This window comes from Lutzomyia longipalpis, chromosome 3 (assembly GCF_024334085.1).
Source record: "Lutzomyia longipalpis isolate SR_M1_2022 chromosome 3, ASM2433408v1".
In the NCBI taxonomy this organism is placed as follows: domain Eukaryota; kingdom Metazoa; phylum Arthropoda; class Insecta; order Diptera; family Psychodidae; genus Lutzomyia; species Lutzomyia longipalpis.
This window is the reverse complement of record NC_074709.1, coordinates 19519538-19544515: the sequence shown is the minus strand read 5'-3', so window position 1 is coordinate 19544515 and position 24978 is coordinate 19519538. Positions and strand designations below refer to the sequence as shown.

Here is a 24978-nt window from a genome sequence, read left to right as displayed (position 1 = left end):
GGGCGAAAACACGGAAAACACCAATATCAATCTTTTAGCTGTGATTCTTTCGAAGAAAAGAATAGCACAGCTTCTGTGTACCACCTAAAATGCAATGTTGTCCGATCGGGCTCAAACTTGGTATGAGCACGAATTAGGGTCCCCACATTCCAAAAAACGTATGCCCCAAAAAAATGTTCCGTCCGTCCGTCCGGAACCTTTCGCTAAATTACAAGAGAACGGTAATAGATAGAGACTTGCGGTCAACGGCAAAGTTCATATATCGGGTGGAAGACATCCGATTATGAGGTCAAATCCACCCCCCACCCTTCCGTCCGCCATTTTGAAACACCCCTAAATTTTGTTTTCACTATATCTCAGCGCCTGTAATAGGTAAAAATCTGAAATTTTGATATGTTGTAGGGGCCATCAAGAGCTTTCCAACGATACCTCATTTTCGAAAATCGGTCAAATCGTTTAGTCAATATGGCCGCCACAATTTTTTATCGAAAATCGGCTATAACTCGAGAACGGTTTGACCGATCTTGATCAACTCAGGCTCAAATGAAAGCTCTCAACAAACCCTACAACTCTCTAGAACATCCGAGGTTTCAAAAGTGGCCACTAGAGGGCCAAAAACTAAAAACAAAAATTTCGATTAGTTTTCGATGAATATCTCGAAAACTAAATCATAAATTTTGATTAAATTTTAGTATGTTATAGTTGAGGTCAAGACCTTTCCAACGATAGGTCATTCAAGAAAATCTATCGAGCCGTTTCGGAGATATAGCGCTCTAAAGTTAGTATTAAATATCTCGGGTTCTACTAGTCCGATTATGATCATCTCAAGCGTAAAAGAAAGGTTTCGTAAAACCCTATAAATGTCTAGAACATTGCAACTTCGAGAAATGACCGCAAAAGGCGCTAAAATCAAAAACAAAATTTTCGAAAATTTCGAACTCGAATATTTCGAAAACTAGATCATACATTTTGATTAAATTTCAGTATGTTATAGCTTATGTCAAGACCTTTGCAACGATAGGTCATTCAAAAAAATCTGTCGAGCCGTTTAGGAGATATGGACAATTGAAATTTAATATACAGTGGGATCCCAGTACAACGACCGCTTGGTTGAACTACTCTCGCGCATTGAAAATAATGAGTGTGAAGAGTACATCCGAGTGGTCGTTGTACTGGGGTCCCACTGTAACATTATGTCTATAAGTAAGTAAAATGTCTACCAATCATCGCCCCGTGAAGCGGGGCGCTTTATATATATTGTATATAAATATGTATATATAAATGCAAAGTAGGACAGTAACACTTTGGCGCCTTATATATAACGTATATAAATATAAATGCAAATTAAGACAGTAACCTTCTGGCGCCCCGCGAAGCGGGGCGCCTTATATATAACGTATATAAAGTACATAAATATAAATGCAAAGTAAAATATAACGGTAAAATATATATATAGCTGCAAAGTATAGATTAAGCAGAAATGGGAATGTACATGGTAAGTTTCACTTACGGGCTGTGATTCTTCCTTCAGAGGCCAAGGTAAATATATTCAAATGCAAAGTTTAATAGATAGCTGCATAGTATAGATTAATAAGAAAAGGGAATGTACTAGTAAGTTTCACTTACGGGCTGTGATTCTTCCTTCAGAGGTCAGTCTAAGTGTGAAATTTGATAAAGATTTGGTGGTGCAAACTCTGGGGAAGGATAACTCGCGCCACGAATCACAGCAAATGCGCGAGTTAGCCTTCCCCAAGAGTTTCCACCACCAAATCTTTATCAAATTTCACACTTAGACTGACCTCTGAAGGAAGAATCACAGCCCGTAAGTGAAACTTACTAGTACATTCCCTTTTCTTATTAATCTATACTATGCAGCTATCTATTAAACTTTGCATTTGCATATATTTACCTTGGCCTCTGAAGGAAGAATCACAGCCCGTAAGTGAAACTTACCATGTACATTCCCATTTCTGCTTAATCTATATTTTTCTTTACGAAATTCCTTTATGTACGTATGAAAAGAAACATGACAATTATTGAAAACTGGTGCCTACATAAAAGGATTACGTTACTTTTCAACTCATAAAGCTAGATTTTTCAATCAAGAACTACATTGTTATTTTTTCCTCAGTGCATCTATTCATCTCCTCATTCCTCTGTCTATCAAACAATATTTTTTCTCGCGATAGCAATCGATATACTGCCACTCTGCTATATTTATTTCTGGTCGACACGGAAAGTGAGATATTTTAGTAATTCTGTGCCGGTGGAGATTTTCATCCACACTCTCTCTACACCACCATCCGGACATACATATGTACATATGTAAAAGCAGAAATATACAGACTTGTGATTGTTTGTAAAATAAAAAAAAACGTTGGGCTTTAAAAATCATGTATGTTGGTTGTATATTGAATTGATGATTCGGGTGTGTTGTGTATAATGGTGCTACTCATTTCTTGGCTTCCTTCTGCGATATATGTGTAACATAAATAATCGGATGACCATGAAAAATGACATTGGTGCCGCTGATGATGGCCTAGTCATTATTTATAACTGGAAATTGTTTCTATATAAAATGCTCAGAGCGCATCTAAAATAACAATAAAAACATCTCGAGTAATTGAGCACCTTCGGGGGCAGATTTTATAGCAAGGTGCGTCGCATTGTGCTCTCGTGCTTTGTATGAAGTAGATGAAAACCTTCAATGGTGGGCAAGGGTAGATGGGCGGATGGAATGAAAATAGATTTGAGAGACAGAGAGGAGAGAATTTAAATTAATTGTGTACGCTTGACTTTCATCCCGAGAAGTCAAGAGCAAGAATTTTAGCGAAGGTAGCAAAAATAGAATAACATCTCTCTCTTTTTTTACGACAACTCCTCACAATGTGGCGCTTGTCTTTCGTCGTTCTTCACGGTGCGATTTTCTTCCTAATAAGGTGATAATAATAGACAGTAAATTTTTTAATAGAACATTTCTTTTGAAAATCTTGTGAGAATTAGATGATTTTCGCATTTTTGAGATGAGATTTTTTTCATCGTTAAAAGTGCAGAATTTGCAGAACTTTTAAATGTAGAACTTTATAAGATTTATTATAAAATAATAAAAATTAAAAATGGGATGAGTAAGAACAGCAAAATAATCCAGAAAACTAGGTCTTGTTTAATAGGTTTTTATATATTTTTGGCAAGGATCGTAAATCATGTAAAGCTAACGAAAACAGCTCCTACTCACTCCACACTTATTTTATTTTTCCCAGTTCAATTAAGAGAGAAGACTATACTTATATGAGTTTGAATTTGGCGCGCATCGGAAGCGTGATAGAAGAGATGGTGAATTCGAATGGTGAAAAAGGAAATGTGGGGAAAATGAGATATTTGGCGGCAAAAGTGACTAATTTGACAATAAAAATTATTCTGTAATAAAGAGTAATTAAATAAAACGATTTTTTCGAACACTACCTACTTATAAAATGACATTCGTATACTTTTGCTGAGCCTAAGAATGAATAAACTCCTTTTTCTCGCAAAAATGTGAAAAAATAATAATTCTCAATGAAAAATTGACTTGAAATCTTTCAAAGAATGATTTAAAGAAATATTCTTTCTTTAGAATTTCCCTATAGGTATTTCACAATTGTGAGAAAATTCGGAAAATATAGCACGAAGAATATTTTTCATGTTCCTTTCCTCCCCTTTGACTATAAATTTTCATTGAGTAGTTGAATATGGAAATTTTGTGAAGCATATGGGATGCACAAAGGGGGAAAGAAATTCCTTATTTCAGGAATTTTTAGTAAATTCACAATTTGACAACGAAAATGCAGAATGGTTGTAAAAAGAACTTCAAATTCTCAACAATTTTTTTTATGAATGTTTTAGAATCTTTCTTAAGAATTTCAGTGAAATTGCGCGCCATTAAATTCCAACAATCGATGGAGGGATAAAAATGTGATTTACATGAATTCACAAACTTTTCAAATTCTGAGATTTTTTTGCATAAATTTCCAGACTTTCTGGAGAAAATATATAGTTTCATCGTACCCAAATGGCATGTCGTGAATGCATTCAATATGAAATAACAAATATGAAACAAGAAAACTTTTGACACTATCGCAATCAGAATGGTGAAATCTTCTCAATAAACTTCCACCATACCCCCCTGCGGGGGGATTATGGAATGCACTTCCCCAGAGGAGCTATATATAATGCACATATAAACTCCCCCGCACTAACACCCACAACACGAGTCAACTCTTGTGATTTTTGCCTCAAGTCACGCAACGAAAATCAATTTAATTGTCTTCCCCATACGACATATCCCATATGGCACGTTAATTAATTAAACAGATATAGCCGATAGGTAAAAATATTGTCGCTCTTTCTCTCTTCATTCACTCAAGGTGGGTCAATTGGTGGGAATGACTTGAGAATTGACATAGGTGGGTACATCGCAAAAAATCATTCCCGTTCTCTTTCAATGACCTAACAGTATCTGTAGTAAAGTGGTTGTCTTTATTGTCTACTTAGACGGTAGCTGCGTGGAATTTTTGCAATAAAAAACTATTTTGAGGTGCTCAGAGGGGGTAGGAGATGGCTGAGCATCGAAAACAAGAATGTTGTTATGCAGTATTTGGAGTTATTATGAAAATATGCGAATTACTTAAACGTTATGTGAATCATTAAATTTAAACTCACTTTTTTAAGTCAATTTTATGTTCTCATTTTTAAAATTAAAGATAAAAGAGCTTTAAATAAAGTATTTTTGTCTAGAGGCTAAAAAGAAAATGGAAATTCTGAAAATCTGAGGGCAGTGGCGTAGTTAAAGCGGGTATTTGCTCTATATAGTTTGAGGCAGGTTAGATTATACTTTGGAGGTTAAAAGTAATTATTTCTAAGCTAAGAAAATAATAAAAAGTGTATTTTCGAACGTTAGAATAAATGTCAAACGTTAGAATAAACGTTAAACGTTAGAAGAGAAATGTCAAATATTCGAAAAAATGACAGAAGACAACATTAACCTCGATCGTTCTATTACCAACAAATGCTAGAATAAACGTCAAACCTTAGAATAAATATCAAAACAAAAATACAAGTCGATCATTAAGTTAGAGATAAACGCAAGAAAAAAACGTCAAACGTTAGAATAAACGTCGAATATAAGAATAAACATTGACCATCAAAATAAGCTTCAAATGATAGAATAAATGTCCTTCGATTAAGTTCATGATGAACGCTAAACGTCAAAAAAGGGTCGTAAAATTATCGATAATAAATATCAAATTGTAGAATAAACGTCAAACGATAAATAGGCGTTAAACGATTGAATAAATGTCGATCATTAAAATGAACGTTAAACTTTAAAAAGACGCATTAAATGATCGAAAACAAACGTCAAACGTTAAAATTGTCTAAACAAACGGTCAAAATCTTCCAGTTTTAAAGCAACTTCACAAACTGACTTATTCTTCATACATTTTCACACCTTAATTTACTGTTTTTAATCCATTTTACATTAGTGTCCTTTAAATTAAGAAATAAATTATAAACATTCTTTTTTATTCTAACGAAGTCTCTTTATACCTCAGCAATAGAAACGTATATTTACAAACCTCAATTGATTTCTCCAGAATTTTCCTTTATAAAAATCCCTTTAAAAATTGATTTTGGCATGTTATTCAAATCATTTTATGACATTTCCAAAATGAATAAAGTCCTTTATTGCTATAAACCTATTGATAGGCCTACGTATTCTGTCTCTCATCCGATGAGGGTGCATTGTGATGTTTTTAATATATAGGTGGCTTCTAGAATGAGGTGAAAGAGGTGAAATACATTGAATTAAAATCAACCCTCAGCAGCGCATTTTCCTCCCTCATTTTTTTTTGTTGAGGGTGCGCTGGCACACTGTTACCTAATGATTACCCTCAAAGTGAGCTCATGAAGGTATCGTACCGCCCTAAAAATGTCACAAAAGCTACAAAATTATGCTGTTGATATTTTGTATGTTTAAACGTTACAATTTTTATATGTCCTGCCTGACATTTTTTTTAGCCCTAACCATTGTGTAACATTTTATATTCTGTTAAATTCACCTCCCTCAGAGTTATGGGTCATTGACCGTGCTCGTAAAAATGTATTTAACTTTTTGCACGGTGAAGATTTTAACCAAAATTTATTCCAAACTTTAACTAATCGCCATTTTCCTCTCTTGTCTCTTTGCAGCTAAAAAACAGCACAATGGCGCAGCATTGCGTACAAATAGTTTAGGCTCCGGAACTAGGACACCGCCAATAGAACGGAAAAGCAAATTTAGTGCATTCGGACGATTTTTCAAACCATGGAAGTGGCGACGAAAAAAGAAGAGCGAAAAATTCGAAGCAACATCGAAATGTAAGTTGAGTGTTGTTGATAGATTTCCAACGAGCAAGGTGTATTGACGATATACATTTCAATGTTTTTTTTTGACTCTTTTGGTGATGTTGAATATGCTGTTCATTTAAATAATTTTTTTAAATGATTTTTAAAGTCGTTGACTTTCAAAATTAACAGAAATTTGCATTCAAAATGACGGCCTTTTCAAGATGGCTGTTTTTCAATATGGCGGGAAACTTTATTAGTTTTGAAAGGAAAACAAACGTTGAAAACTTTCTTAATTGCCAAAAATAGACACATAGAACTCATAAAATCGAAAAGAATTAAAACAATAGATGAAAAAGTTAAACAGAAACATTCTAAATCATTTTTTCCCTCTCTGTATCTCTGGTTTTTAGTACAAACCAGATTTTTATTTGACAATTTGAAGAATTATTTATCAAAGAAAAAATAAACAAATTGTTCAAAATAAATAATAAATTGAAATGTGTTAGTCAACTAACCTTGCTAGAAGAAAAAATTGTAAAAAAAAATGTGAGAGAGTGAAATGTTTTTTTTTGCTATGATGGAAATGCATGGAAAAAATCATTTTTGCACTCTAATTACGTTTACCTTCCCCTGAGGGGCGAAGAAGATGCACAAAGGTGCTCGAGAGAGAAGTGCAACCATAATAGTCATTTATTGCCATCCTATTGCAATTTCTCCCAGGCAAACTTATTAATTTTTCAATCATTCCAAGCCCCCAGAAATGTGAGAATCTTCTTAAAAGTTTTTGCGAAAGTTCAAAAAGGGGTTAAGGAGACTTTTCCAGAAAGGAGGGTTTTCTTGTTGGTACTTCCCAGCTCATGGGTGAAGAAAACCATTTAATTTCCCACCAACTCGACAAGATGGGACTTTTTATTCAATTTCATTTCATCCTCCCTCCAGACACGGCTGGATTGAGGGGTGGTGGAAGAAAATGGTCGGTAGCAAGGAAGAGGGGGTTGAAATCATGTGGTTGAACTTTAATATGTCATTACCACCTAATAAAGCTCGTCACCATGGGTGGCCGTTTATTGGGTGTGTTCTCTTTGGTGATTCTAATGGATTTCTCTGTTCACCTCGAAAGTAGATTGAGTGTACTACATACAGAATACCACTTCTAACAACCACCCAGGAGCTTCTCAAGAATTCATGAATCTTTCTTTTTTTTTTTTAAACCTTCTTTTATGGAGAGTGCTTTGTAATGTGGCTTATTTTAGGTATGATGCGGGGAACTCTCTAATTCTGTCTTTCTTCTCCAAATTGACGGGAAAATTGCTGGGTTTCGTGTTATTTAAAAAATGAACAAAATGATTTTTTAGTGGGTGGTGAAGCCGCAGAAAAATTAATACCTGGAGGTTATTTCAAAAGAGATGGAGAATAATAATCATAAGATGACAGTGAGGAATTCCCACAAATTAATTTATTTTACATCGTGTTCCAGTGTAACTGTTGGAAAAAGTTGTAAAAAGATTTACTGGTTAATTGTTTTCTTTTCTTTATAATTTATATTTTTTGTACAAGAATGGCAGAGATTGAGAGCAAAAGCCGAAGTACTAAATTTAAGCTGGAAACGTGCTAAATTCAATTTGAAGAAGTACCAAATTTGAGTCCAAAAGTACTAAATTCAAGCCAAAAAAAGTCATTTAATTTTACTTTAAAAACGCTCAGATTGAGGATCAAAAGTCTAAGGAGTACTAAATTGACGCCAAAAAACATTAAATTTATGCAGAAAACGTACTAAATTCAAACTGAAGAGGTACTAAATTTAAGTCCGAAAAGTACTAATTTCAGGCCGAAAAAAGTCATTTAATTTTAGTCGTAAAAACGCTCAGATTGAAAAGTAAAAGTCCAAGAAGTACTAAATTGACGCCAAAAAGTACTAAATTTATGCAGAAAATGTACTAATCTCAAGCTGAAGAGGTGCTAAATTTAAGCCTGAAAAGTACTAAATCCAATCGAAAAAAAGTCATTCGGCCTTAGTCCTAAAAATGCTCAGATTGAGGAACAAAAGTTTACGAAGTACTAATTTCTCGCCAAGAAAATACTAAAAAGCCAGAAAATTACTAAACTCTTTATAAAACGGTTTTAGCAAGAAATGTTTATGCGAATGAAAATATTCAGATCTTCGAAAATATTTAAAAAGATTCATAATTTTTTATATTTAGCGTTTATTAAAATAAAACAAAAGAAGAATATTAGAAATATTCGCAAAGAATTATGATTTTTTTTTCAAAGGTTACTTTTTCAAAAAAATCAGAGTCTTAATGATATTTTTAAGGTTTTATTCCATTTAATAACATTTTCTGTAAAAAATATTGAAAAAAAGTTATTTTTCTTTTACAATTAATTTTTTTAATTTGAAAATTAATTTTTTGGTATGCTTAAATTTAAAATTTTATCACATGAGGAAAATTTTCAGTGATTTATTTTTTACAATTTTACATTTTTGAGTTAATTTTTTAAGATAAATTTCAAGGCTGAATTACTTAGTATTTCTTTATTTTTAGAAATCTTTCCTTCAATACCAACAGTTTATTAGGGACATGGTGTATTAAAATGAGAGAGATTCCTCGTGCTCTTGAACTTAAAAAATGTTTTAAGAATTTCTACATTAGGTACATATTTTTCACATTATTCAATTGTAACGAATCTTGCGCAATATATTCTAATTTTAGAAATTATGACGTCTTAAACATTCTACGTAGGTTTGTTTATTGATTTAGAAATTAAAGTTTATTTAATTGAAATTTAATATTCAGGTGAAATGTCTGTTTGAGCGCACTAAAGTGAAATAATTGAATGCATTTGCTACTACCTAAATTAATCGGAAAATCTTGTTAAATTATCAAACCGCTATTTATTTGCTTTTAGAGCACACCTATTGTGTTTTCAGGAAAATGCAATGTTGTGTATATTTTGGTGCGTTTTGGGAATTACCTTCTCCACATAATTAGTATTTTGCAGTCATTAGAATCACCATTAAAATGATTTGAGTAGCAATGGGATTAAATTGAGATGATGAGGTCATGGAATTATTCATCATTGGTGTTGTAAGCTCAAAAAAGCAAGAGTTTATTTGCTTCTCGCAAAAATGATGATCATTTTTCTCACAACAATTCCACATGGCATTGACATTTTTTATCCATTCGTGGCAATTTTTTTTTTTACTCCCAACATGACTTTAATCTCCCTCAGGTCGGTGTATCAGGGTTAATAAAATATTGACTTCTCATTCACATTTTTGTATTACATTATCGCAATAATTGTGTTGTGCACCTCTCTCGAGCATTAGTTGATTAGTCATTTGATTGCAATTGAAATTCCTTGGGAAATGAAGAGGAATTTTCAATATTTTAATGCGTTTTTTTTCTCTATTCATCTTCAATTTCATTATGCATCCCGTGATGGTTCATTGTACATTAATGGGATGTTGCTAATTTTATTTTTACTTGAATGTTAATAATGCAAGATTCCAGCTGTATTGATGTGCTGACGCTGAAAGAAAAGGAAAATCATGATGTATGTTGTCAAATATTAAAATTAATTGCGAAAAGAATGACCTGTGGGCATGGAATGAAGAAAAAGAGATGATTTTGTACTTTTTCACATGTAACACAGGGTTGTTCAGAAAGTATCTAAACTTTTTTTATAGATTTAATTCTTATTTTTAATATTTATTTATTATTTTAAAAAGGTATTTGTTTTTATTTAAATTTTGGGACATAATTTTCGCGGTTTTCTTTAAAGCAAAACAAACGCGAATTTCTTGGGTTTTGTGGAATACGTTTTGGGTTTCTGAAGTTTCATTAAACGATTCTTCAATTTACTGCTTTGTCACAAAATGATTATTGAGTTTTAGCTGTGTTTCTTTCAGACACAGCTTTTGTGTACCGAGCAAAATCGAAAGTCGTCAGATCGGGCTCAAACTTGGGATGAGCACGAATTAGGGTCCCCACATTCCAAAAAACGTATGCGCCAAAAAAAATTTGTTTCCGGCCGTCCGGCCGTCCGTCCGTCTGGCCGTCCGTCCGGATTATAAACTTAAATTGCAAGAGAACGGTGATAGATAGAGACTTGCGGTAAACGGCAAAGTTTAAATATCGACCTGAAGAAATCCGATTATGATGTCAAATCCACCCCCTCACCCCTCCGTCCGCCATTTTGAATAACCTCAAAATTTTGATTTCGCTATATCTCAGCCCCTGTAATAGCTAAAAATCTGAAATTTTTATATGTTGTAGGGGCCATCAAGACCTTTCCAACGATACCTCATTTTCGAAAATCGGTCAAGCCGTTTAGTCAATATGGCCGCCACAATTTTTCATCGAAAATCGACCATAACTCGAAAACGGCTTGACCGATTTTGATCAACCCGGGGTCAAATGAAAGCTCTCAACAAACCCTACAACTCTTTAGAACTTCCAAAGTTTCAAAAGTGACCGCTAGGGGGCCAAAAATCAAAAACAAAATTTTCGATGAGTTTTCGATGAATATCTCGAAAACGCCATTATCGATTCGCTTCATTTTTTGATATATTATAGCCTACTATAACATCTATTTATTAAAAAAAAATTAAAAAAATTTATGTCGCCATTTTGAAAATATTGAGTTCCAACTTTGACATGTCATATCTCGGGTTCTACAAGTCCGATCTTGATCAACTCAAGTGCAAATAAAAGGTTTCGTGAAACCCTACAAATGTCTAGAACATTGCAACTTCGAGAAATCACCGCGAGAGGCGCTAAAGTCAAAATCAAAATTTTCGAAAATTTCGAACTCGAATATTTCGAAAATGCCATTATCGATTTACTTCATATTTTAATATGTTATAGCTGAGGTTAAGACCTTTCCAACGATAGCTCAAACTCGAAAATCTATGGAGCCGTTCCCGAGATATAGCCTTCTAAAGATTTCTTGGGAGATGACTTTTCAACTTTTCCCGACTTTGCGCGTTTTTAAACTAATTCGCGTTCTAGTTTGCTCTCACAAAATTGGTACACTGAAAGAAACACAGCTCTCGTAAGCTTGGTCAGCTTACCAGTACATTTTAATTACTTTTCAGTACTAAATTGTTTAGTAACCCGTGAAAAAAACTTTAATTTCGTTGAAAGAACATTTAGAAAAAAGGTTCTCAAAAGTTTGAAGTTAGAATTATTGCATCATCTTTCGCAAATTAAAACTGTCGGTTTCTTACGTTTTAGGGGACAAATAATTTTTTTTCGCGGAAATCTATTAAGTTACTGTGTTTCGCAAAATTTATCTGTGGTTTTTTAAAGAGATTAGCGAAACGAGTATTGAGTTTTACAGAAGTTTTCATTTATAGTTTCGCATGTTTCGCAAGAATACTTTTTAATTTCTTAATTTTTCAAAAATGTTTTATTTTTATTTACTTGGGAAATAAAAATTAAATTTCTTGAGCTTCACAGAATATTTATATATTTTTTTTAAATATTGCGAAACATTTGTCGATTTTCTCAAGTATACGAAACGAGAAAACAAATATTCTGAACATATGTACATAAGCACCTCTAAAAATATTTGCTGTTTCCGCGTTATGAAACGATTTTTGATAAGATTCTTGCGTTTCGTAAATCGAATTTTTGGTTTCGTAAAACGACTTATAATTATTTTAGTTTTTACGGAACTTTGTAGGGGAGAGCGGGGCTAATAAAGTCACTTAAGGGTTTGGAAAAAGCTTAAAATATCATATTTCCTAGCTAGATAGAACAAAATGATCTGAGAAAGAGTTGTAGGGCAGTAAATTACCTAAAAAAATGAGCTATACATTTCGTTTTATCTATTTGGGAAATATGATATTTTGAGCTTTTTCTAAACCTTTAAGTGACTTTTTTAACCCCGCCCTCCCCTATAGATTTCTTGAGTTCCACACGAAACAATTTTTAAGCTCCTCAATTGTTTTTAACATTTTTTATGGGTTCTCTTAATTTAGCTTAGGTTTCCCATTACAGTTTAGCTTCTTAAAATTAAATCTGATACTTTCTGAACAACCCTATTTCACACCATGCGTTCAATGATTGGCAATCCACGAAATTTATCGCTCTTTTTTTTTTTTGCTTTTCTTTCTCCTTCTGCACTTTCTTTTTCTATTATTTTCTTAGCACCAATTTTTTATTATGTTTTTTTTTGTCTAATTTGTGCCACATTTCTGTGGCGTGTTTTTGTTCTTTTTTTTTATTTTTCTTTGTAGCACTAGAGAGAAAAATTTCAGTTCGTGCCAATCGTGAAGAATTAGTTCAAAAGGGAATTCTTCTGCCAGATTCGCCAATTTCAGCAATTCCAGAGTCAGGTAGAGATTACATTGAAAACTCCTTCCGTTCTCATTCCTTTCTGCTGACAGGAAGATGCTTAAATATGTCATATATAGGAGGGGATTTGTAAATAGGCAACACAAAGTTGAGGATGAGCTTTTATTGTCCACAAATGCAGAGGAAGTGTCCCGAAAAAACACTTGTAGAAAATATTCATTCGCATATCTTGAGCTTTTAATTAATTTCTCCGTTTCTCTCTTTTGGCTTTTGCTTTGGCTGTAAATATGTAATTAAGTCTTGGGCTGTTGGTGCTTTTTTTTCGTGCCGTCATCAACTGACTCATTCACTGCAGCATGTGTGTGACGGCAGTAGAGTCTAGACGATTTGAGACCATATAGCATATTATGTATTAATTGTCTGACTCTATTTTTGGTAGTATTCATATCTTAGGCAAAATGTTATAAATTGTTGGGTATTACTTGTCTATTTATATAGCCTATCATCTTCTCCGTGGATTAAATAACATTATCGCCGTCAAAAGCGAAATTGCGTTGAATAAATAACTTTTTATCACGCTCAGAATTTCATTATCACGAAGATTTCATTAAAATCTTTTTTTCTTGCAGAAAAATCTGGGAAAATTTTTGTAAAAAAAAATACTTTTGGGTCATTCATCTCAAGAGAATAGTTGTAGAGTGGATTTCAGTTGTATTAAAATTTAGTTTCTTTCAAACAAAATAAAGAGTTTATTCATTTTGGGGTTCTCTTAGGTCATGATATTATTCGAAGATACAAACACAAGACAAAGCAAATCGAAAGGATTAAATAAAGTGAAGTTGACAATTAATTTTTTGCTAAAATGCATAAATCGCACTCCTGTTGTACTTTTTATTGCATTTCAGTGCATGAAGCAAATGCAGCTTTGCTTCATTGAAGGTGTTTTGATTCGTTATTAAAAATTATTAAATTATAAAGAATTTTAGACATGAATAGTTCAAGTATTTAATTTTATTTTCTTCTCCATGAAGCAAATGCAGCTTCGCTTCATTGATGATATATGGATCGTCATTAAAGATTATTCACTTTTAAAGAGTTTTAGACATGATTAATTCAAGCATTTAATTTAGATTTTTGTGCATGAAGCAAATGCAGCATTGCTTCATCGATGATTTTTTAAATTGATGATGCAAAATTATGAAATGTCATTGATTAAACTACAATTTTTTTTGTGTTTGATGCTTGAAGGAAATTCTGTAACATCTTTAAAGTAGATCAGTGATTGGAGCTTACGTGCATATGCTTTATGTACCTACGAAATGAACCAAAATAGACAAAATTCAGAGCGTGATTTGCCTGAAAATATGACAGCCTATTTGATTATGTATGCATATTAGTACCCTTTATTATGATGCTCTCTATTAGTGGTTGAAGCATATGCTTTTCATACAATCGAGAGTTAATTTATAAAAACGAAAAAAAAATTATATGAGGTTTATTGAAAAACACTCAAGCTGTAACATTTTAATTCAATCCCTTTGTTAAAATACCAGAGAGCACTGACGCTTTTGCTTCATGCTAAACCAGCGAAACTCTAAAAATGAATAAACTCCTTTTAATTGACTATTCCGCAAAATCTGAACTTTAATTACTTTTTAGAACAAAAACTAATCTGCTTTTATTTTTCAGATTTTTTTGCACTCTATTCCATTTCCTATCTGCCGGATATTGTATATTTAACTGTTAATAATTTGAAATATCACGTATATATGCATGAAAATCAATCATATTATTGCATGATGTGCATCCGGTCTGTTTTTTCTCCACATCCCACCCATTTCATTGATGAATAACTGTGAGAGATTGCTTCATTTTGCAATTAATAGTGACAATTGTAGTGTTAGAGATCAATTAGTTATATCGTTGGTAATGCTTCGTGGAATGCACGAATGTATAGAATTAATGGGGAATGTTGTTTATAATTTAGGTTAAATGAAAAATTCTCATTTTTTTCAATAGTTCTTTTGGTAAATTCTTTTACTTTAATCATAAGGATATTTTTCTTTTGTGAAAATAATCTTTCTGGGTGTTTTAGTGTTAACGGAATTCTTGTAGTTTTGGTAGATAGGATGGTGAAAGTCTTAGATATTATTGTAGTATAAATGGTGCATGAGATAAAAGGGATGAAAGGAGGAGATTTTTGAATGAATTTAGGATTTATTTTGGCCTTCTAAATTATTTTCAGGTGACGATTCGTCCCTTTACAGTCCATCTCCAAACGGTACAAATAATGCCGTCCTCACAAGTCCGACCAACCCAAACAATCAGTCACTGCTATCGCAGAATCACAACAATAATCACAATAATAACTCCAGCACGGTGTCAATGTCTTCGGGGCATGTGCCTTCGTCGCAGTCAGTGCAGCAAATTGGCGGCGGCCACTTATCGACGGGGATGGCGGCTCTATTGGCGGGAAGTGGAGCCGGCGGGGGTGGTAGTCATGTGGCGCACTCACAGTCGGCCCATCAGTTGGGACACCAACCAACGGCGCCACTGACACCTCTTGCCCAGCACCAGCAGGCGCTCCATCAGCAACTGCAGCAGCATTTCGCCAACAACAACCTCGGTGAGTGCAAAAGATGAAAAAATACTTTCCTCTCACTCTGACATTTTGTGTAGGTGAGCTTTTTTTCAGTGTGTGCGTGAAATGTTTGTTTGTGGTTGTGCGGAAAATATTTTAAATATTTATTTTTCCGGGAAAAACTCATTTTTGGGGCGCCAAAAGTTGGCAATAGTACCAAAAAATAGCAGTGGTGGCTTTTGGAACAACATTTAGGGCGCCAAATTCAAAAGCTAATAAAAAAGCATGAATTTTATATGGGGGCTACATGAAGGGGTGCTCTGGGGGGAAAATGAATATCGTTGGTGATAATCGCCTGGCATCAGTAGTCTCTGTACCAAATGTCATCGCGATCGGACCAACGGTGTAGAAACGCATAGCTGAATAGACACGAAATACTTAAATTATTATATAAAAGAGAAGATATAGTCTCTCCCTCACCCTCTTCCAAATCCACCCCATATCTGGGGATTTGTTCTCCCCAGATTCTCATGAAAAATTGGGGTTGGAGTTCGATGGGCCCTTCTAGCCTATTTTTCACGTCGAGACTTTATGTGTCTGCCATCGTTTTATTTTATCCACGGTTCCGATGTTTACCCGAAAAAGGAGAAATTTCACGAGTTTTACGACAATTTGATCCAGCGGAAATGACTTTGCAGGGCGTTTCACAAAAGTATATAGCAGGGCGCATCATCTCTACAGCTGTGAAAGTTTTCTCTTTTTATTTTAAAGGGCTTCCAATTTCCACATTTAAGCGAACTTTGATAAATTGCAACGAAAAAATCCTTTTTTTAAATATATTTTTCTTATCCTTTTAATTGGAAGAAATTCTATCTTGTGGTGCAAAGTAAAAAGTAATTACAAAACACTTAAAAAAAAATAAGGAAGCATCACTGGTGCAGAGATAAACACACTCCATGTAATATTTCACCCGGGCATTTAATGGGTACGAGATACCCGCGTAGACCACTTCAAGGATGCACTTGAGAAAATTACCAATTATCGCATAATTTTTAATCATGACGGACACGTGATATGAATTTTTCCTCAAGAACGACGGAGGTGGGTGTTTGGGGGGAAATTAGCAACTCCTAGTCCATTAAATGTTTTTCTTTGCATCGATTTTTCGTATATAGAGCTCCTTTTTTATTGTTATTGTGTTGTCATTCTGCTGTGAGATAATTGAATGTGATGATGTTATGGGAGAAAACATTAATGATGACGGAGTGTTTGCTTTTTCATGTTTCCATTTTAAATTCTCAGTTTAAATTGAATCCACAAAATCCCATTGAAATTGCTATAAAAAGCAAAATGCAACTATAAGACATTTTTTGTGTGATAAAATAAGGAAAATTATAAAGTCTGATTGTTTTTAAGAAGGAGTTTACTCATTTTTGTACAGTACAAACCATCATTGGAGAAAATAATAAGGACACGATTAAATAAAAATAAATAAATAGGAATCTCCAAAAAGGTTGGTTGCAAAAGTCGTGTTTATGAGTCGAATATTTTGATAATTTTGCGGAATTATCCGAATTTTGACGAAAAATCCGAATCTGAACGAATAGTTCTTATTTTCATGATAAATCATCGGAATCTTGACGAATAGTCCGAATCTTTTGGATCAATAATATGGCTATGTGATGTCGAAATGACGTCCGGTCCAGCAAAACATAGAAAGAAGAAGAATCAATAATAGGGATCTTAACGAATAATCCGAATCTTGACGAATAGTCCTAATCTTGACGAAGAATCAGAATCTAAAGGAATTGTTATAATCTTCTTTTCAAACTCCCGAATTTTAACGAATAATCCGAATCTTGACGAATAGTTCTAATCTTCTTGTCAAGCGTTCCGAATCTTAACGAATAATCCGAATCTTGACGAATAACTTGAAGTAGAAAAAGTAAAATGAAAATTATTCTTCTTAAGATCAATTTTCAGGGATGTAGTTAAAATTTATTTAAGGGAGTGTTTTTATAAAATACTTTTTTGACACTTTGCGTTTCTTTACTTACGGTTGATGATTATTTTTGCCAAGGTTTGACATTTTTAAACGCTTAACGTTCCTTTCTCTGACGGAAACGTTTGACATTTTTCACAGAATTTGACAGTTCTTTTCTAATATTTTTGTTGTTATTTTTTTTACATTCTTTGGTGTCTTTGTTTTGAACGTGTGACATTAACATTTTCTAAAAAAAAACTTTTAACGTTCATTCGAGCATTTTACATTTATTTTTTAAAGTTTATCGGTTTTTTTTCTAAAGTTTGACATTTCTTTTCTTTAATTTTGTCGTGTCTTTGTTAAAGTTTTACATGTAGAAAAATGCTTGAAAATCATGTAATTTTTAGCATAGAAATAGTTTTTTTGACCTCTAAAGAAACCCCTAAACTGATTGATCTTTTAGATGGTGTTAAGATACTCAAACACCCTCTGCGACTACACCACTGTCACCTTTCCCTAAACTTATCGTCTTTTCCAGTCTATTAGTTGGTATACCACAATCGTGGCATACCAAGTATTGTAATCGTCGGAAAAACCGACCACCTCAGATCGGGCTCAAACTTGGTATGAGCACGTTTTAGACATCCCACATTACGAAAATGGTGGTGGAAAATTTTTGATCCGGCCGGCCTGCCGGCCTGCCGTCCGGTGGTCAACATTTTGCATTATATCTCGAGAACGGTAACAGATAGAGACTTCCGGTTTGAAGTTTTCTATAGGAATGTGGGTGTAAAATTTCATTTTTTCGCATTTTCAAAATCCAAGATGGCCGCCGTCCGCCATTTTGAAATACTGTCAACCACTTCCCTTACAGCTAGAGGTCTGAAACTTTAGTATGTTGTAGAGCTCAGTGAGACGTTTTCATCAACAATTCGTACTTGACAATCGGTCAAGCCGTTTAGCAAATATGGCGGCCTAAAGCAAAAAGTGTTTTTTCGATATATCTCGAGAACGGCTTGACCGATTTTGACCATCTTGGTATCAAATGAAAGGTATTGAGAAGCCCTACAACTGTTTAGAACATTCCAAGTTTCAAAAACATCCGCAAGAGGCGCTAAAAACAAAAACAAAAATTGCCTAACTTTAAGGGGCTATATCTCCGAACATCTGTTATAGATTTCCTTTAAATTTAGATATGTTGTAGCCTGACTCAATATCTGTCACCAGTCCGAAAATGAAGAAATTCTATGTCGCCGTTTAGAAGATATGGCCATTTGAAAAATTCTTGAATTTGAAAAGTTCTAAGAGCCATATCTCTTGAACGGCTTGTCCGATTTCGCTCAATTTGGTATCAAATTAAAGGTTTTGCAATTACCTACAACTTTTTAGAACATCAGAAACCTCTAGAACCTTTCCTTTAGGACGAAAAGTGCAAAAAACTGTTTTGGTAAAACAAAAATCCGCCATTTTGTGTACTAGAGGTGACCTTGAAATGTATCGAAATATATGTCAGATTATAGCTTATTTCAATACCTTTCCAGAACTAGTCAAGAAATTTCTGTATGTGCAATAGAACTTGATATATAACCATTTTTGTCTTTCGAATTGATGAATTTCATAAAAAAAATCAACTTTGCCTACTAACTACTACCCATTATTACTATTATTTTGCCTACTAATACTACTTAAAAATTAAATTACAACGCATAGATTGACCCATCCGCGTTGTGGTATACCAACTCTAATAACTGGACGCGTTATGATTGACTTTTATCAAAAAAAGAAAAGATAACATAAGGCATGGACCTAGGGCAACATTGATGAAATTCCACAACATTCTTGTTATTTCAACTCATAACGCTTTTTTGTCGAGCATTAACGTGAGATTCCAGAGCTTCCAGTGTTAATCACAAAAGCACCAGACATGCTATTGTCTCATGTTTTTGCCTTTGGGGACAAATTTGTGCTTTTGACGAGTCTGCATCCACATATAGCCCTTAAGAGTATATCATACTGAGAGTGAGCAGCATCGTGAGTATCTAATGAGTGAATTTTCTGACTAATGAGTGCATCAAGCATAAATTCAAACTCGCCCATTATGCAGAGGATTATTCCAAAAATGAAAAAAAAAAATCCAACAAATACGTGAATTTCATGTGAAGTAGTAAATTCAATTTGATTCTTCTCCACTTAAAGCTCTGTGCTTTTTAGGCATAACTTTTCACAAAGTTTCGTCTCGCCCTATGAAAATTCATATGCATGGCAGGGAGGGAGTTGCGAGAGAGAATTGAAGAGATTGCCACGATGGATAAAATAATTTAGCACACACTTCTGGTGGATATTCACCCGAAAACTGCTCTCATAATTTGGCACGCTCGTGCAAAAAAAGGAAAATTCTGAAATTGCTACGAAGCCAAATGGGCGGGGAGGGTGTTACAGGGAAATTCGACGAGGCAGAGCATGGAAAAAATATATAGAGAAACTCATTCAATTTGTTTAAGATAAACTTCCATTTTGTCATTCCTCCCACCACTCCGCAATGAGACAAGATTTTAGCCTCTCACCCCCCGGAAAATGAAATTAGAGAAGAAAATTCCATATGCTACAATTGTTGGAATACATACGTACATATATAGAAGAATTGTCATGTACGGAGACACATTGAATGAATTTTCTTCTTTTCCTTTTTTTGGAGGCATAGGGATCAGCTCTCTCGTAAGCTCGACAAACCCCCAAAAGAAAGAAAAAAAACGAAGGAAAAGAGAGAAAAATTCACAGAAAACCAAAAGAGTGAGTCTGTGAAGGGAAAACCAACAAAACAGAGAGAACATCACAAAGTCAACCCCCCTAATTTCAACCTCCAACTCACGCTCGACTGCCCAAGAAATATTTATACATTGTATTGGACGTATATGGGGGGAATAGTGAAAAGGATGCGAAGGGAGGCCTCAATGAAAGTAACCAATTTATATTGCGGAGCTATATGAAAGATAGCACAAGAACGACAAAATATCTCTCCTATTGTCTCTCTGTACCATCCCACAGTACAGGATATCACACATGTGTGCTCTCGCGTATTGTTTGTTGATATCCTACCACAAGCTGGAAAGGAAAAAAGGAAAATTTTAGCCTTAAGAAACTTTTCTGATGAAATTTTTCGACTCTGAAAAAAAAAAAACAAAACGAAAAGTCTCTCTGTACACAAAAGCTTCCTTCAAGAGATCCCTTAGAGAGTACATTTGAGACTACTATAACAATAACGGTGTCCTTTTTCACTCGTCTCGTCCTTTGGGATTCTTTTTTTTCCCGCCAGCAATACTGCGAAGTAAATATAAAGAGGAAAATATCCAAAAGAAGAATAAATATCAAAAGCATCTTGATTAGCAGCCATGCTTATGATATTATTTACTTGCTGGGTGCTTTTTAGTTTATGAATAACGAGATATTTATGGTGACTTTTCATGTGGAGAAATTCTTCTGAAACTCTGCGCCATCGTCAACTATGTATAAACGACGACAGCCCTTGAGGTTTTCCGCTTATTTGAAATAAGAAACCTTCTTGATGTCTCCATCACTGAATTTGACTCCTTGAAAAAAGGAAATAAAAGAAGATCTATAAAGCTTCGGAAATATGAGATTTTTTCTTTAAGCTCCCCAATTTATTGACCAAAAATATTCTCCTTTATTATAAATTCTTTTCCTAAAATTATTCTTTAAAAGTTTTGTAGTCTTACGATCAAGTCTTACGATACAGATTTTTTTTTAGATCAGGGGTGTAATCAAAAATTTATTCAAGGAGATTTTTTTAAATTTTTATTTTAAAATCATTAAAATGGATTAAAAACAATTTAAATATTTTTTTAGATACAAATATTTGACATTTCTCGATGATAATTTTTAACGTTAGATGTTTCTTTTTGCATGATACTTCTTTTTAAAATTTGAGGTTTCTTCTTATTTATTCTTGAGTTGGACGTCATTCCGACATCCACACAGCCTCGCTTGACGTTTCTTGTTCAACAATTGTTTGACGTGCATTTAAACGTCAGATGCTTTTTTTTCCGCAATTTTGACGATTCTCTTTTAACGTCTGACGTTTGTTTTAATGTCTAACGTTTTTAATTTCGAACTTTGACGTGTTTTTTCTACCTTTCGAGGTTTCTTTTAACCCCTGCTGACCTTTATTTTGTAACATTCAATTTTTATTTTCGAACGTTTGACATTTTTTGACACATTTGACATTAGTTTTAACGCCTGACGTTTCGTTTTCGATATTTGATATATTTTTAAACTTTTCAAACGTCTGGCTTTTCTTTCAAATGCTTATGTTTTATTTTCTAACGTTTCAATGTTAACGTTTAACGTTATTTATTCAAACTTTAAGGGCTTTCTTTATTAACTTTAACTATCTTTAAGGTCCATAGAAACATTTTTTTTTCAGAAAAATATAAATTTTAACTTTCAAATTGAATATTTCTACACCTTTGTCTTCTACAAAAGATTTTTATGCCAATTTATGATTTTCTACACGTTCAAAATATTCTCTTCAACAGCATTTGTTTGAAGCAATCAAAATATTTCCCATGAGATATTCAATTAAATTGCAATTCTATCTCATTGTTACGCATTACAGTGCTATCTTATAGTTGGATTTACTAAATAGAATAAATTACATTGAGCAAAAGTAATATATTCCCTTCGTGGTGACTAACACGAATGACAAGATTGTTGCTTTATATTATTGTAAATTGTGTGACGAATTGAAGGAGAAATTTCAATTATTTCCCAATAAATGTATTGTTCTGTGAACTCCTTGGAGAGAAGAATTCTTGGACAATTGACGGGGGCCCCTCATCTTGGGTGACCTCAAATGCGGGGGTGGAGGTCAAGAAATCGAGAAATAGCATTTGACACAAGCATTTCACTTGAATAGGCAGAAATTGTAATGAGCGTAATAAATTTGGACACATAACTTCCCTCGAATGCCTTCACACACCAATGAATATTCAATTTGCCTTTGTATCCATTTGTCTTGCATTACTAACTGCATTTCTCTCTTCTTTCATTTCAGGTGAGTGACCTATTTGTCTTGAAACACACACACCCCCTTTAAACAGAGAGAGGGGATGAAAAAATTGATCGAAAAGGGGCTGAAAAGTTGGGTGAAAATTGATAAGAGTGAAATGCAAGAGCGAGTGAGATGGCTTTCACAAGAAATCAATGTGTAAGTCGAATATGTACTTTTTCATACTATAAATTGCAGCTTTAACGTTATGTATACCTACCCCCCTATACGACGTATAGATATGCGCGAGCTTTTGAAAGTTTGCTAATGTTGTGCTACGGCAAATACTTGGAAGATTGCACTTGTGTGAAATCTTCAACAAACTACTTTTCTTCTTTTCCCCGTAAATTCTTATCTAACAAGAAAAAACCAAAGAAAAGTTGAAGAAAAATTCTGTAATAGATAAATCATTTTTTGGAGACTTTTGAATTATCATTTATGGATAAATGTATGAAACCATTTACTTGAGATAACAATGGAATTTAAAACTATTCATCCAAAATTGCTGTCGTAAGGAATTTCTCACAATCTCTCAATTAATATCCACGCTCCTCCACCTCCCAAAAATGGGAATTTGCCAGCCATTTGGGTTTCACGGTGTTTTGTGTGAATACCTTCCAGGGATTTCCACATAGAGTATTTCCCCTTATTATTTTAGGGAGTTGTGAGAGAGAAAGAGAGAGAGTGGATCCCCTAAAATACATTCAATTCCTACTCGTGAGACATCAAAGCAAATTTTCCATTTTGAGGAAAAATGAATGTAAATATTGCTAAATTGTCTGACTGGGAGCAAGGATCCTCTTCCCCTTCTCTATTACCTCTGTCACCTCACTGTGCGAGGTAGAACCGGGAGTTAGACCTGCAAGCGACGTATTTGTGACTTTTACTCGTTCGATGACGCCGACGTCGTCTTCACGGTTGAGTTGATTCTACTAAAAATGAAAGATTAACATGTCCCATTTTAAACAGAATAATGTTCAAAAGGTTTTCTCTTTAAAAACAATTTAACACTTGAAGGGCAAAAAAAACTTTAACCTGAAACTTTGACCTTAGTTTTTCCTTACAAATTCATAGTTAATTACAGTCATACCCCGCTTAATCAAGTCTTGGTTAAACTCTTCTTACGCATTAAAATTAATGAGTGAAAAGAGTTTAACCAAGACTTGATTAAGCGGGGTATGACTGTATCCAACATTAATGTACTCATTATAATGATTGATTTCAGCCAAGTAAATTTTTCCTAAAAATGATGAATTAACAAACCTATAAACTTTATCAAAATCGGTTAAGCCGTTTTCGTCTGACAACCGTTTTTTGTAAATCAAGTATATTCGCCAACTATGTATCTTTTAGCCTACTCTTCAGTAATTTTATGGAAATAGAATCACTGAAAAGAACGTTATGCACGAGGCATAGGATAAGTCCCCCGCATGTAACCAAAATTGGGTTTTAAATTATTGTAGGGGATCCTTAAAGATTCAAAATAAGCGTAGTCATTTCCCGGAAAAGCGCTGGGAAATCTACGAATTTTCCGGTTTTTGGTGTAACCTATATTGATTTATTTCTCAATTTCTATCAATTGTAGAATATTGCGATTGGTGTCAAATGAAAGCTATATCAATGCTTAATATTATATATTAAAACCATTTTCCAAAATGCACAAGAAGGTGAAAATTCGGAAAGATTTTCCGAACACGCATTTTTCTTTCGCCTCCCATTTCCACAATATTGCATGGGACCACCTGGAACATCCCTCATTTTGTAGCTTTTTTAATCCCCTTTCATTTGGTATAGCACTTGCTGGGGAAATCTGCTGGGAAAACTGTTTTTTTTTTTTTTTAGTGATTCAATGTTGGAAAAACTCACTATTCGAAGGCTGCAATGTTATACCGGAGCTCACACCGACTTAGCCGATTTAACAATGCAATACAATGTTATACAATGTTATACAATGTTATGACATTGTATAACATTGCAGCCCTCGAATAGTGAGTTTTTCCAACATTGAAAATCACTAAAAAAAAAAACAGTTTTCCCAGCAGCTTAGCTTAGCTTTGAAAGCTTCAAGAGGAATCGTGTTGTCTCTTTCTAACTAATGCAATATTGATGAGATGGCAATACGAGGGCTGCATTGTTAAATCGGCTAAGTCGGTGTGAGCTCCGGTATAACATTGCAGCCTTCGAATAGTGAGTTTTTCCAACATTGAAAATCACTAAAAAAAAAAAAACAGTTTTCCCAGCAGATTTCCCCAGCAAGTGCTATACCAAATGAAAGGGGATTAAAAATGCTACAAAATAAGAGATATTCCAGGTGGTCCCATGCAATATTGTGGAAATGGGAGGCGAAAGAAAAATGCGTGTTCGGAAAATCTTTCCGAATTTTCACCTTCTAGGGCATTTTGGAAAATGGTTTTAATATATAATATTAAGCATTGATATAGCTTTCATTTGACACCAATCGCAATATCCTACAATTGCTAGAAATTGAGAAATAAATCAATATAGGTTACACCAAAAACCGGAAAATTCGTAGATTTCCCAGCGCTTTTCCGGGAAATGACTACGCTTATTTTGAATCTTTAAGGATCCCCTACAATAATTTAAAACCCAATTTTGGTTACATGCGGGGGACTTATCCTATGCCTCGTGCATAACGTTCTTTATCAAAATCGGATAAGTCATT

The 24978-nt window shown here is 33.9% G+C and overlaps 1 protein-coding gene across 13 annotated transcripts in view; it reads left to right on the top strand.

Moving 5' to 3' along the window:
- The window catches only part of LOC129792486 (phosphatase and actin regulator 4A), a 147180-nt gene that overhangs the window by 64440 nt on the left and 57762 nt on the right, over positions 1-24978 (top strand). For 8 of the 13 annotated variants that reach the window (XM_055831574.1, XM_055831571.1, XM_055831577.1 and 5 more), the window contains 3 exons: positions 6226-6393; positions 12608-12706; positions 14911-15291. In XM_055831574.1, coding sequence (XP_055687549.1) covers positions 6226-6393; positions 12608-12706; positions 14911-15291 — 648 coding nt within the window. The remainder of the gene's footprint in view (positions 1-6225; positions 6394-12607; positions 12707-14910; positions 15292-24978) is intronic. The other 5 variants (XM_055831576.1, XM_055831579.1, XM_055831570.1 and 2 more) reach the window with 1 other exon arrangement.